Source organism: Pongo pygmaeus, chromosome 3, assembly GCF_028885625.2.
Source record: "Pongo pygmaeus isolate AG05252 chromosome 3, NHGRI_mPonPyg2-v2.0_pri, whole genome shotgun sequence".
NCBI lineage: Eukaryota > Metazoa > Chordata > Mammalia > Primates > Hominidae > Pongo > Pongo pygmaeus.
In genome coordinates this window covers 167,556,748-167,572,454 of record NC_072376.2, presented here as the reverse complement: position 1 = coordinate 167,572,454, position 15,707 = coordinate 167,556,748, and the positions used below count along the sequence as shown (strand labels likewise).

Genomic DNA, 15,707 nt, shown 5'->3' with positions numbered 1-15,707 from the left:
ACTGTTTTACATATTCTAACTAGGGGAAGCTATCTTTTTTATTATATTCAAAATTGTGCAGGGGCAAAATCAGACACATAACATTTCTTACCAAATGACACCTTAAGAAAGTGCATTTCTTTTTTTTGCTATTGTATTTTCGTTTGTTTTTACAAGTTTTATAGTAGAGACAGGGTCTCACTATGTTGCCAAGCTGACCTCTAACTCCTGGCCTGAAGCAATCTTCTTACCTCATCCCGGCAAAGTTCTGGGTTTGCAGATGGGAGCCACTGTGCCCAGCCAAGAAAGTGCATTTCTTTCTAGATAGACTTCCATATTACCTGGGAGTGGTCTCTGTGTTTTTTCTATCTGTACATTAACTAAGAATTGACCATCAGATTATCTACTTTAGTGGTTTTTCTTCTATGGCATTACTTCAAGCTCTAGGGATTCATTTGATCCTCATGAACACGTAAGGAGTGAGCAAAGGTCTGATGACTGCAGTCTTCCCAACCCCCATCTTTCATTCAGTGAACTTTTGTGACTCTCAGTATTGCCCCAAAAGTTCTATATTCAAGAATTTTGCATGTTGAGTTTCTGTTTGTGGCTTTATTGGAAAATGGGTTCTACATTTAAAAAGGAGGATATTCGAGACTTTGAAAATCACTGGATTTAGCCATCCAGCATTCACAAACGCATGAAAATTAGCCATTCTGACAGGCTGATGATTCTGGAATCAAAGCTGGATAAGCCTCAGGCATTCATTGTCAAAAAGTAATAAAATTTGCCCAAATGTTTTAGAAAGTCTTCTCTGGGCGGTGACAGTTAAAGTGAGGTTTAAAAACAAATAGCAGTTTGTCAGATGGTGTTGGGAGGAAGACATTGCTGCAATGAGGGCATCATATGAAAGGACCTGAACATTGTGAATAATGTTGCAATGATCACAGATGCACAAATATCACTTCCAGATCCTGATATCAGTTCTTTTGGATAGATACCTAGAAGTGAGATTGCTGGATCATATGATAATTAGAATTTTTAAAAAATTTTTTAGGAGCCTCCACATTTCTTCCCATGGTGGCTGCACCGTTTTACATCCCCAACAACAGTGTGGAAGGATACTGTGTGATTTCACTTACATGAGGTATCTGAAACAGTCTAAGCGGAAAATAGAATGGTAGTTGCCAGGGGATGGGAGGTAGGGGGAAATGGAGATAAAATTTCATTTTTAGTAGATGAATACGTTCTAGAGATCTGCTGTACAACATAGTGCCAAAAATTAATAATACAGTATTGTGCACTTAAAAATTTGTTGATAATATTTCATATTAAATGTTCTTACCATGAAAAACTGAAATAAATGAACACAAGGAAACTTTTGGAGGTGATGGATATATTTAATATCTTGACTGCGCCAGTGATATCATGGGTGTATGTATATTTCCAAAATCATAAAATTGCACGTTAAACACTTTGTATGACAGATGCATCTGACAGCAATAACTCAAGCATACCCTGAGGATGACTGTATGGTCTAAGAAGACCATACAGAGTCCTAAGCTAAGGAATCCAGGAATGGCCAACCCAGAGAGATTCACTTCTTATCTGTGAAGGACACTTGAACTCCCTGCCTGTCCGTTGGAACTCAGGATGTGCAAGGAACCAAGGCCTTTTATTTTGGGTTAAATGGAGGTTGCTAGGTGGAGAGTGCTAAGTAGAAATGTTATATAAACTGCATACTCTTTACAAACAGTAGCGGTCCTGTCCAGCCCACTGCCACTGGACCACATCTGTATTTAAGTCCTAAATAAACCCTATGTCCCATTCACTGGCTCCGGGTCTCTTCTTGGACATGGTGCCATCCCTGTTGGAATCAATAGGGCTCCAGCATGACACATGTGCAGGATTTTTAAAATTATATCAATTATATCTCAGTAAAGCTGTTGAAATTTTTAAAGGGCCTGACCTGTCCTGGAATGGCGAAAAACTTAATGTGACAAAAATGTAGGTTATAGTGAAGGGAACAGGAAATGGTACTGGGACCATTTTTACTCCAACTAAAAAATTTGAATTTAAGAAATTTGGATATAGATAGGAAGGAGCTAATGTTAAGCAGGAAAGTAACTTGATAAGAGTTTTCTGTTAAATGTGATGGCAAAGCGGTAGGTGAGTATGGGCTCCAATGGGACAGAACTTGTGGCAGGAAACCAGGTCAAAAGTTAAAGTTGGATTTGATGAGTAATTAAAGAGAGTAGTAGCATTTCCAAGATAGAAATTAATGAGCTTTGCTTACATGCAAAGATTAAGAGGATAAGCTTAAGAACAATAAGTACCATAAAAATGGGTGGCAATGATGATACATTAGGGGTGGAGGACCTGGGGTCATAAGGTTGCCCATGGGGAGTTGGAGTGAAGTGTTGAGATGATATGCCCATTTCATCGGGAGAAGTAGAAAGAGCAGAAAAACCACTTTTACTTTAGTGCCGGTGTAACTACGAAAAAAAAAAAGCCTAATTGAGGACAAGAATAGACCTCATTTCTATGGGCAACAGGCACATTCTGCTCCCTATTTCATTATTTCCCTTAAAAAACACTTGGTGAAGACTTGATCCAGATTGTCCGCTTGGAATCTCTGATCCTGATGTCTATTTAAGTGGCAGAGTGGTGGCTTTTCCATGGTATAGAGTCAGATTTTTTTTTTTTTTTTTTTTGAGATGGAGTCTCGTCTACGGCCATACCACCCTGAACGCGCCCGATCTCGTCTGAGATGGAGTCTCACGCTGTTGCCCAGGCTGGAGTGCAGTGTTGAGATCTTGGCTCAATGCAATCTCCGCCTCACAGGTTCAAGCGATTCTCCTGCCTCAGCCTCCAAGTAGCTGGGACTACAGGCACCTGCCACCATGCCCGGCTAATTTTTGTATTTTTAGTAGAGACGGGTTTTCACCATATTGGTCAGGCTGGTCTTGAACTCCTGACCTTGTGACCACCTGCCTCGGCCTCCCAAAGTGTTGGGATTATAGTCATGAGCTACCGTGCCGGGCCTAGAGTCAGATTTTAAATCTTCAAATATTCAAGACCGGTTTATTAGCTATTTGAGGTTGTGAACACTTCTGCTTCCTTACGAGTGCAAAGCCTAACTCATTGAATGTATGGATTACAAAACAAGGAAACATTAACTTATTGCAACAGAGTCTGGTTTAATTAATAAATCTTGGAAGTTTTCTTTGACAGATCCTACATAAATAAATATAGTTTTAAAAGTGGACTTTTAAACATCGGTTTTTCCTTTCCCTCATGGTTTTCCTACAACAAGGATAAAAGACCCCTCTTCCTTATTTGAAACTTCTCGCAATCAACTAGAACGGAAATTATGAACACCGACTCTGTCAAAACTATACTTTTGTTACTTTTTGGTGAGCAAGAGAAATGAAGAAAACAAAAGAAAATCATGTGCTATTTTAATGTAATTTATCCTATACTTTTTTCAAAAAGTCACACTCACATCTGCTTGAGAGTTTTAGAGGAATATAATGTATGAAAGAAAATTCCAATAACATAATGTACAAAAATGTTGTCACATACAGAAGAGAAAAATCTACGTTTTGGGGACTATTGCTGTGGGAAGAAGGGCCTGATCTTCATACTCATCTTCTTCATTGAGTACCATGACCCCTTCCAATTCATCCATACTACACCATCATCTGTGCCATGCTTTGCCATGTCCCAGGTGTACTGTCCACCCCAGTAGTATCTGCCATTTGGATTGGCTGCATGACATCTATTATACCACCATCCACCACCGTCTTCTTTAGAACACTGTTTTCTGGGATCTGTTGTTAACCTGAAAGAAAATGTGTTTGGCGTTATTAGAAACAGAACTACGGTGGTCAAGTTACGTTTTGCAGATTACCCATAAAAGAGTGCTACACTCATGTGCACAGTACTCTTTCCTTTGGGTGCTATACAGAGAGTCACACTAATACACCAAAGACCTCCTGTGCCCTATAGCAAGAAAGAGAGAGAACTGGGCCTTTGTGGCCAATCCATCTAGGGACTGCGTTGGTTACTTTATACTGGAATAGTAGCTTTTACAACCCTTAGTATCAGAGAACCCTGGAAATGAAAATGAAAGTTTTCACACACACTTTAGAATACAGAGATATAGGTATTTATCTAAATGCTCATTACTCAGAAAGTAACTGTGTTCAAATTCTAGTTCTATCTCTGGGTAGTTGTGTGACATTGGACAAATCACATAATCTCTCTAAATCTCATCTGTAAAATGAGAATAAGAATGTCTACCTTATAGTTTAAATGCTTTCGAGTGATGCATAAAGAGCTTAGTACAGTGGCTGACAGTAAGTGCCCAGGAAGTGGTAGCTATTAAAAATATTGTTAATGATTCTGAGCAATGATATTAGTGGGATTTTTAGAGCAGGAGCAAAGAGTGCCACACATACCAGCCATCATTGTCTCTGTCATACGTGCTGAAGAACATGCCGTTGTGAATGGTCATGGTCCTGTTTTCTCCCGTCAGCTGAGATGCTCCATCCATGAGGGCATTGCCGGCTGTTCCTCTATATTTGTTCACTGAGATCTGGTATTTGTTGGCCTCATTCTGTACAGTGAATCCTCCATAGTGAGCCTTTACTTTGTCTCCTTTCCAGTCCTCCATTTCTATCAAAAGTTCTGTGGGTCCCATCCTGGTAAGCTGGCTAATTTTGTCATTTCCAAGCCAATACTCACCTAAAAGAAAAACAAAATAAAATCTCACCAAAAATAAAATTTTGGGAAACTAAAAACTGCCTTTCTTCCCTTATCTTTAGCTTCCACATTTTTGTCAGGAAACTCCTCTTAACTGCCTAAAACAGGCTTCCAACAATGTATGTTTTTTAATAAAAAAAAAAAACCCGTTTCAAATAGAACGATTTTATTTTGCATGCCTGTTTGTTACCTGGTAGGCCACAGTAATTCTTCCCATCTGTGTTGGTTGCAACATTTCCAAATCCCTGTTTATATGGATCCCATTTCCTACCAAAGTCAACACTACCGTCTTGACGGTTCTGAATCACTGTCCATCCTTTGGTTGACAGAAACAAAAAGAGCATATATTAACCAACAGCAAATAATGTCACTTTGAAAAGAATATCTGAATCCCCTGTCCATTCCATTTATTATATATTTGGTGCTCTAAAATAGATGTCACTTTGAAAAGAATATCTGAATCCCCTGTCTATTCCATTTATTATATATTTGGTGCTCTAAAATAGATACAATAAGGAAATAAATATGAGAGGAAAACTTGTAAAATCTTTGGAAGCTGCAAGTGCTTTATCTTACCCCAAATTGTGAATTATAGATATTTTATAACTTTTTAAATATCAGGTTGAATTCCAAATAAAATTACTCATTGTTGGCTATGTTAGATGTTAGAGCTAAGTCTTGTTTCCTGGCTTTTTAATTAATTTTTTTTTTGAGACAGGATCTCACTATCCTCTGTTGCCCAGGCTACAGTGCAGTAGCATGATCAAGACTCCAGGTTGTGGGCTCAGGTGATCTCCCATCTTAGCCTCCTGGATAGCTGGGACTACAGGCACATACTACCAACCCAGCTGTTTTTTTTTTTTTTTTGGTATTTTTTTTTGTAGAGTTGGGGTCTCATTATGTTGCCCAGACTAGTTTCAAACTCCTAGGCTCAAGCTATCAGCCCACTTTGGCCTCCCAAAGTGCTGGAATTACAGGCATAAGCCACCACACCTGGCCTTGTTTCCTGGCATTTTATGGTATCCAAATAATTACAGATCAACAGGTCAACAACTGTCGAAAGCTTACCTCCATTTTCTGTGTTCATATCACAGTATACTCTATACGGTTTGACAGAACTGTCGGGTTGAATGAGATACATTTCAGATGTTTCACCTCCTTTCCTGATAATTTCCTCACATTCTGCAAATGTAAGACAACATTATGTTCAGGGATTTATGACATAATTACTTTGTATTTAGTCACCAATTCTTTAAAATAACATTACATAAGTTACTAAGGAGTGTTTTATTATAGACCTTTGAGAATAATATAACAAATATTAGATTTTCATTTTACTTTAGTAAGTCCAAGCCAGTTTTGAGGACGTTTATCTGCTAAGAGGATGAAAAAAGCTCTTCTCCACCTTTTGTGTCCTGGAATATCCATGAGCTCCCAGAACACACAAAATGGAGAAACTTCTACATCTATCTGTGGTTCTGCCATCTGTTCAAGCCAGTACGCAGATGCACACATCAGCCACCCCTGGGACTACTGTGCCCCATCCTGCTCATCAAAACCAGCAAATGCACCAGGCCAGTCCAAAACACAACCGGCTAAGGATATTTTTGTGATGTACTGTAATGTCATTATGATCTGTTGGGAAAATCCACTCAACATTTTTGTTGTTGTTGTTCTCTTATTTTTGGTGTGTGAGTTCTTCTGGAACTCTCTAAAAATATGTTTATGAATCGGTTACCTTTGCCAGACACCACAGGAATATTGCAACTGACAGTGCATGGGGTGCGACAATATTCCATTTGAGCTGAGACATCAGATTCTAACTTTTGTATTTTGCTTCTCAGGTTTTCCAGGATTGAACGAAGCACACGAAGGTTAGTTGGGATATTACTATTCACAGTCTCATCTATATATAATTGGTGCTTTTCCAGTTCTGAGGAGTACTCATTGACTACATTTTCATTATCTGGAAAAATGAAATTATGTAGAAATAGTCAGCATTTTTGCCTCACAAAACTAATGTATTTAACTATATGATTTTGATTTTCTGAGAATAAACTATTAAACACTGAGCTACCACCAAGCAGTTATGATATATAGTCATATTTAGGGGAAATGATTTGGCCCATGACATATACAAATTAACATAAATCCTAACTACCATGCAAGTAATTTACCATAGGTATAAGCTAAAGATTGTGTCCAGTAATAAATGAAATAGGTTGTTTATTTCTTTGGTGAGGGAAAAGAGGAGAAAGCAGTATTGGGGTCTTCCATCTGAGAAGTTCAATCTTACAGACTGGATATACTTGATTTATTTATCCATTTCACATAAGTATAGCAGAACCTTGAAATTTATAAGATGTCATGATTCCTTAGATTTCTTTGAAAAATTTCCAACTGTGGGTACGCTACTCACTGAGATGCCTGTGCCAGGCTCACGCACTAGCTGTTTCCTGACCACCAAGTCAACAGCACTCAACATTCTGACCTCAAGATTCACAGGTTAGGTGTCATTATCCACAACACTACTGAATATATTATGAATAACTCTCTCATTCAAAACCTCAAATGTTAAAACTATAAATGCTAGGGTTTTTTTTTCCACTCTGTAAATATTATCTTCTGAGTCACAAGTTTCTTGCATACTTAAAATAAGGAGTCGTAGTAGAATTTTTCATAGAAAATCATACTTGCTGATGTCAGACTGGGAATAAGAGCTGAATAGTGCTTATCTGGCAAGTTGCAGGAGAAGGTGCCCAAAAGCAGTATGAATGCTATTCAACTAACCCAGAAATGTTAATCTTCTCACAACCACGCATTCTTGTGGCAGTCTAACGGTTCCAATTTTATAGCTGAAAATCAAATGGAAAGCACAAGGATATCTACCTTTTACTTGCTTCTGCCTCTTTTGCCACAGGTCTTTCAGCAAATACATGTACTGAAAGGTAGAAGAGGAGGTCTGGGAAATAGTTCCCACATCGTTATTTAACTGATCAACACTATTTCTGATTGGCCTTTCCTGTTGTAGCAAAGCCTCTTGCAACTGACATCCTGTAGGACACAACACCCCCTAAAAACAGAGAAAATAGCAGGCATTAGATGAAGGATTTGGGTCATGGACATTTGTTAAAATAGCACATAGGAAAATTCAGCGATACGATTAGCCAACATAAAAATTTATTATTTGGTTTTCTGTAAGACCAGAAATTTGAAAGTCATCATCATACTCTTATAGAGATTTAAAATATTCCTTACCACAGAAAAAATATAATTGGGCTATGAAAATTTTACCAACTGAACAAAGGCAGTGGGCAAAATACAAATGGAAAGGTGGCACCCACATATCCTAATTTGAAATTTTGGGCCCAGACCACAGAAAACAAGAAAGCAAGCCTAAACCAAAGGCACAATATGTTTATGTTTTGAATTTTATTTCCAAAATAAATAAACAAAATAACAGTGATCGTAATGTGGGTCGGTGAAACATTAGGAGACTGCCATGACTACAGGCTTTCTCTGCATGAGAGAGCCACCACTGCAAGAAACATCAGTGCACCCACCAGGTCTGGGTCAGCGTGAAGACAGCCTCCAGCATCAGGGGCTTTTCTTTCTACTTTCTTTTGAGTGGCAGCTGCTTTGGCTGGACGAGCGCGATAGCCACCTCCACTGATGGGCGGTGGGGCAGGCCTCAGGCTGGGAGCCTCTTCTCTCTTCTTGTCAAGGGGTCGATGACCACGGGCACCGAAGAGACCCTACAAGGAATGAGGCAGAAATATAATACAGAGTGTTAGAGAAGATTTGGAATGTAACTATTCCAACACCCTCATTTTATAATTTAGGTTATCACAAGCTTGATGATTTGCTTAAGATCCATCAACTGGCTGGTTGGTGATAGTGAATCTGTAGGTTGCTTACTGTTCAGTAACAGTAGAAAGACCAACTGCACAAAAAAGCTATGATGCAGTGTAGCTTTTAAAGAGAGGCCTTAGGATAAAGCTGTATCAGATTATGAATAGTAATGACCTCGTATTCCTAAAACATACATTGGAACTTACGAAATTTTAACGAATCTATACTGTCAAGAAGAATGAATATTCTCAAGCCACTTGGATTGTTAGATTCCTATGATTATTGTTAATCATTTCCCTACTTTCATTTTTGTGAATTGATGATTAGACTCCTATATAAACATATTTAAGAGACATTAAAGACTTATTAAAGGTTGATTCTACTTGGAATTTATTTGTAATAAGACAATCTTTGACCCTCATAAGGTACTCTGGAGCTTGGCTACTTGTAAGTCTTGACCGCAGGGTTGACTTACAGCTATGAGACCTTGGGCAAGTTGCTTTATCTCTGCCCCAGTTTTCTCATCTGTAAAATAAGTGTAATGATAGTTTGAATCTGCCTTACAAGATTATTGTAAGGATTAAATAACTTATTGCATATGGTATCCTCAGAACAGTACTTGGCAATAATAAGTGCTCATTACTATTTTTATTGGAATCACACATAACAAGTACTACAGTTTAAGTGTCCTCTCCACTGCGAATTTCACTTTTAGTCTTATCTTCTATCAACAAAATTATTGGTTAAACCATTATCTTGAAATTTCTTACATGATTTCTTTATCAAACATTATGATTTTCTTATATTTAAAATAATTCTCAAGGCTTGTGCATTATAGTTAAAATTACTTGCTGACTTAAAATATTATATTAAAAGATAATGAAGCAGAAAATATGCATTGCAATAGGAAAGTTTTGATTTGGATTAACTACATTCTTTTTTTTTTTTGTCAGTAGCTATACATCCTTTGGAGCTTAATTACAAATTAACAAACGACATGATTTGGAACAACTGAGCAACTGAGCTCTCTTGCAATTTTGTGAGTCTGGAAGTCATCAGATGAACTCTGTTTGGAATTGCATTGTCATTTATTCATTAGATTATAATATTATTTAACATTTAGTAGCATGGTGCTAGGATTAAAACCCAGCCAGGCTGGTTCTAGATTTTCCTGTTTAACCAGTTGACTATATACATCCTTAATATGTAAAGATTTGGAGGATATATACATATTTCACATTGAAGGCATGGTCCTAGTCAGAGCTTACCCTCTCTAAAACAAATTTTAAGAAATGTGATTCATCTGCTTATTACAAATACAATTATAACAAGAGAAAACTCTTTTCTTTTTATTTCAGAGTGCCACTAGAGAGGTAGCATGGATGGTCTGGCTTTACTAGAGAAAAGGAAATTTTAAAAAATATTTAAAGAAAGTATATACTTAAAGAAAAACACTTAAAGAAATTATGAAGGCCACTTGTTGAATAATCGAAATCCATTTTGAAGCCTAAACTACTAAACTATCTCTGCGAGGTTTAGTTGATAAGCAGAAATGTGAAAGTGCTTTGCAGAGTACTTTACAAAAATTTAGTCTTACACATTCTTTACATTGTTCTTACCTAATATGATTAAACAGACTTAACCAGATTAACCATATGTTTTTACACATACAACCAGATTAACTATATGTTCTTACACGTAGAGTCTGATAAGTACAACACTTAAGTTCCCTTGAAACTCAATAATGATCCAAAATGAATCACTTTATTTAAATATTATTGTGTATTCTTATTTCTAGTTTAATGATATTATGCCATATGTAAGAAATTTGGCCATGATAGGTTTGATGATAAAATTTAAATTTCTTAAATATTCATTGTCCAAAATGCATTTCTGTATTTTTAGTAACAGCAAATTAACAGCAATAAGTCAGCAAAAATAATAGTTGAGGACAAACTGTTCTACAAATAAATAAATTAGACTGAACCGTGTTTCATAACTATTGATAATAACAATACACACTAACTCTAATTTGAACTTTTCATCTGACAAAAGCAATATTTCATTTTCTATCATTACACTTGATGTATTTTGCTTTTAGGCTTAATAACCTCAATAACAATATATATTACCTTCCTTCACCAAAGAACAATCTACCTACCACCAGTTTTTTTTATTTTAAAATTCTGCTCTTTTATTATTTTATAGTTTCTGAGATTTTCAGATCTTGTCCTCTTAATTGTAATCCTGTATTGCTAGAAGTAAATGAAAATCACAGTACTCCGAATAGCAAGTGAGAAAAGCACACCTTACATTAGCTAAGCCATCTTCATCTTAAGAAAACAAAGGTGATAAACTAGAAAACAAGAAATTACTTTGTTTTTATATAAGAAATACTATGAAACATTCTTTAAATACAATAAGTCAGAGGTTAACAATTTCATTTCATAACTATAAGCAATGCTAATTTCATTAAAATAAGCACATAATATGATTATGTTACATCTTATATTAATAATACTACTAATAATATAATAATGCTTTAAAAAATTCACCTGTTCATTGTCGTTGACACCTTGGGATTTAACTAGAAAAACACACAATAGTAGCAATAATAGATGTTTCATGGTTTTAAGTTTGTGGAAGCTCCAAGAAACCATCCTTTTCATGTAGACTTAACTGAGAGATCTTCAATCCTATATATATCTGAGTCCTCTGCTAGGAATGACTTTAGAAATGGTTACCTTTCCTTAGTTAATATTTAATTTTTGGTTCACTTGTTGGCTGAACCATTTTATCACTTAAGCAACATCTTCCCAGCAAAACTTATTTACTTGCCATACAACTATTATTCTCTGTTGGTCTAGTTTAGAAACATTAAATTTCTTCAATTCATTTAATTGGACAAAATGATGGGAAGTTAGGGCATTCCTCAAAGAGAGATGTGTATCTTATTTCTGGTAAATTAATGTGGAAACTACACAAGCTCTGAAAGAATATGTGAGAAAACAAATCTAAGCTTAGTAAATTTTACCTACTCACAAGGCAATCACTGAAATCGTGACTCATTAATGATATACCATAAATGCTTATGTTTTGTGATAATCACATAATTCTATTTCAAAAGGGGCCATTAAAATCAATAGTAATGTTATATCATAATGTGTTTATCTTTTGTTTTAGGCATTAATCAAAATAACAAAATAACAAATTCATATCCTATTCTATGAAAGATAAATATCAGAAAGACCTTTTTTTTGTGCTGAATAGCTTTTATATTTTGTCCTTAATTCACATAAGGTAAAATGTTCAACAAGTTCTAAACATTATTCAGATAACTAATAAATTATAGATTTCTGAATCAAAATTATGATGATGATTAAATACATATTTAACATTCTATTTTATTGTTATATAGTTTATATCATATGATTTATAAAAACAATGTTATTTTAACACTGGCGAAGTCTTCATATATCTGTTTCAATTAGTATGCTCACAGACTAAATGAGGCCCATTTTCCTTCATTTCCCACAAGCCACAAAATTTATCTCTCTTGTCTGTTCACTTGTGTGTTGCAATCAGGATTAATAACTCCTACAAGAATCAATAGGAACACCAGTCAGTAATCCAAATCCCAGTAAGTGCATTGATTCAAAGCATTTTTCTGTTTTTTGTATGGAAAGTGAAACATTCTCATTAAATTTAAAAATTATTTTATTAAAAAGATGGCAGGTTATCAGGGTTTGGATCAGCAGAGTATTGAAACAATGCTTTGAAACAGAGTCTTGAGAATGGTGTGGGACCCACTACATTTTTCTTTCTTCTCTAGAAAGAAAAGGTAGCAGAGATTGCATTCCCAAATTCTTTTAACTCAGATTCCTAGAAACAAATTATTCTCTTGGTAGCATAGGTTGTCCTCCCAAATTCTTTTAACTTAGCTTAATAGAGACAAAGTTCTCAGTTTAAATTAAGAAAAAAATATTGAGTCTTTCCAAATTTGTGTTCCCTTTATTAGCAATGAGTAAATATTATATTTTAAGATTTTTTTCTTTAGCTTTAATGTTTCTTAAAGGGATATATGATCTGACAGAAAAAGCAAATATCTATGTGGATATTAATTAATAAATATACAGGAACATTTCCCATGAAAATATAACTGATAACAAAGTTTATTTTAATAATCTGGACAGGATTTTATTTTAGTGATGTACAGATTCTTACAGATTTAAAAAGAATTATCTGTTAAGAAAACTCTAACCTTTTTTTTCATTTTGAGGTAACATATTAGCACATTTTCAATGACTGATGTTTGATCAACTAACAATAGAATCATCATTTAACTTTCAGAAGTCTGTAAATTTGGAAAGTTTTTTCTAGTCTATAATAGACTCTTGTTCAATACTAAAGTGAAGGTTCCTTTACTTTCCTACTTTGTTCTACTCTGATTGGCATTCTTCCTATGGTCAGAAGGAGGATGGATTAAATCTAGCACGCATGCACCGTAACAGCACAGACTTAATATTCATCTTACAAATAGTTCTTGAGAGTCTCCTCAGTGACAGGTAGTGTGATAGGGGCTGGGAATGCATTGGTGAGCAAGACAGACATAGTAGGCATTCAATACATAATTACGGGATGAATGAGTGAACTAGCCATCACTGGTACAAGCCTCAGATGCCAAATTATGGTAGTCATTTATCGTATTTAATTCTTGAAACCACTATGTTCTACAGGTGGTGAAACAGGTTCAGAGAGGTTAAGTAAACTACCCCAGAGCATATAGGTAGTAGGTGCTGGTATGAGGACTTGACCCATGACTGTCTGACTCTACAGTCCACACTCTGTGCCCATTACATCACAATGCCCAACAGGATATAAACATTATAAAAATTTACCTCTACCTTCTTTTTGTTTGTTTGTTCTTTTGGAGTTTTTTGGCCAGCCCGTCATCTTGGGACTATAATGTATCAGGCTGACACACTCACTCATAGCTTTTACTTTCACTTATCTTTTTACCCTCATGTGTGGGTATAGTATTCATGTCTGTGTGAGGCATGTGCAATGCAGTGATAATGAGTTTCTTTAATTCTAGTTCTTGTTAGATATGTCTTTTTTCTGTAGAGTTATATACAGTTACACTGAGAATCTAAATTGCCTAATATTACAAAGAAGATGATCATGTTTTCAGGGAAGAAATATATTTGCAGAGACACTGCTTACTAAGATGCTTAAATTTTTTTAGAATGTTGATGCCATTGGTGGAGGGGAAAGGGAGTACTATTTGTTCAGTTATTTTGAGGTCATTAGTGCAGTGTTCTTCACATTAGCTGATGTCGTTGCATAAGTCAAGGGTGGTAAATCAGTGACAGAGAAAACAGAGATAATCTGTCCTGCCCAGCAGCTCTATGGCTGGAAGGGCAAAGACTTGCCGATAGCAATTGTCAATACACTTGTTGATACTTTTACAAGTCATGTCAGGCCCAGTCTCCATAGCACAAGGCAATTTGGGCTTAACAACTATTTACAGAGCATCTACTTCATAGCAGGTAGTTTGCTAGGGGCCGGGGAGACCTTGGCGAAGCCTTAAGTCTAAAAGGAAAGACAGAAAATGAAAACTACTTACAATAATTAGTGTTGAGCCTAAGACTGGGGGAGGTGAGGCTTTGGGACTGGTAACTTAAGGATCTAACTTTCTTCAGGGGGAAACAAACTTCAAAGGAAAAGGGCTTTTAGACTTGAAACTTGGTTTGAATGACTGTAGAGTTTATGTCATGAACCTGGCACATAGCCAGTATTTAATAAATATCGGTTGAGCAAATTCATGAATATATAAATAAACGAATGACTAAAAGGAATACTGATTCTCACTGTCTAAATATGCATAGGTTTTGAGGTATTGTAATAAGTTGTTAGTCTCTGTATATATTTTCCTTGTGTTACCTTGAAAAACAGTTTGAGAACTACTATCCAAAGGGAAATTAACACTGAAGAGTTGGAGGCCAGGCTGGACCAGAGCTCTTGGGGCAAGCCTGAGACCAGTGCAGTGGTGACACCTGCAATTTGTTAGTCATCTTTAGTGGGAAAGCATATGGTGGGGAAGAAATAGGAGATGATGCCATCTCTTGTGGAATGTCTCCCTCTACTGGCTTAGATGTCAGTTTCCATTTCTTATGGGAGCTGACATAGAGCATGGTAATAAGGGATAATAGGACATGTTCTCCTCCAACTGGATGGAGATCACAAGAGCTAAGAAAAGATAGAGTTGCTCTTCTGCTTTTGTCACATTGAGACCCACAGCCATTAAGGGTGTAATGAACACCTCTGGGAGTGCTGCTCCCTTCTCCTGGAATGACCCCTAAAATGGAGGTGTGAAGCTCCAGTGGTCCTGTCAGTACTACAACACCCTGATGCTCTAACCACAGGTGACCAAGCTAGGGGTAGACAGACCCCTTACCCAAGCTAAATCTACCAGATTGTCTCTCCAAATTTGATATTTGCTGGAAGAAGAAGGAGAAGGAGGAGCAGGAGGAGGAGAAGGGGAAGGGGAAGGGAACTGGGTTAATTGGCCTTATGTTATATCCATGGCATTTTAGAGGGAAAGCCTACTAACTGCATCAACAGAAGTAACCAAAACTTCCAAACATAATAAATTGATTCTTCACAGCCCAATCTGTGAGACACCTGATGTCCTTTCTATAGTACTCATTTTACCTTTCATTAACTTTGACTGAGATGATTTTTGGCATTTGTTGAAAAAATTAAGATCAAATTTTTAAGAATCAGACTGGCTGTCTTATTTTTAAGCATAAATTGCATGTTAGAAAGAGAAGCTTTATATTCAAATAATGTAATCAATCACTAAAAGTTTTCATATATTAAGCATATGGGCTGGGCGCAGTGGCTCACAGCTGTAATTCCAGCACTTTGGGAGGTCAAGGATCACTTGAGCCCAGGAGTTCGAGACCACCTTGGGCAACGTGGTGAAACCCTATCTATACAAAAAATGAAAAAATTATCTGGGCATGGTGGCACACACTTGCAGTTTCAGCCACTCCAGCTACTTGGGAGGCTGAGAGGTGGGAGGATTGCTTGGGCCTGGGAGGTTGAGG

The 15,707-nt window shown here is 36.5% G+C and overlaps 1 protein-coding gene across 1 annotated transcript; it reads right to left on the bottom strand.

The window, feature by feature from the left end:
* Positions 1 to 3,487: 3,487 nt before the first annotated feature.
* On the bottom strand, positions 3,488 to 11,284 carry FGB (fibrinogen beta chain). The gene is made up of 8 exons (XM_054486166.2): positions 11,151 to 11,284; positions 8,307 to 8,498; positions 7,633 to 7,816; positions 6,482 to 6,709; positions 5,812 to 5,925; positions 4,934 to 5,059; positions 4,440 to 4,725; positions 3,488 to 3,820 (listed from the first exon to the last, which is right to left on the bottom strand). Exons 1-8 carry the CDS (start codon positions 11,262 to 11,264, stop codon positions 3,589 to 3,591), a joined length of 1,476 nt encoding a protein of 491 aa, XP_054342141.1. The 5' UTR covers positions 11,265 to 11,284; the 3' UTR covers positions 3,488 to 3,588.
* Positions 11,285 to 15,707: the final 4,423 nt, after the last annotated feature.

What these genes read in the sequence shown, in the direction of transcription:
- FGB (XM_054486166.2), bottom strand. Translation starts at nt 11,264, where the DNA reads ATGAAAAGGATGGTTTCTTGGAGCTTCCACAAACTTAAAACCATGAAA. An exon ending in TCCTGTGGTGTCTGGCAAAG is followed by an intron (nt 5,926 to 6,481) that starts GTAACCGATTCA and finishes TTACATTTGCAG; the next exon opens with AATGTGAGGAAATTATCAGG. An exon ending in GAATTACTGTGGCCTACCAG is followed by an intron (nt 4,726 to 4,933) that starts GTAACAAACAGG and finishes TTTTTCTTTTAG; the next exon opens with GTGAGTATTGGCTTGGAAAT.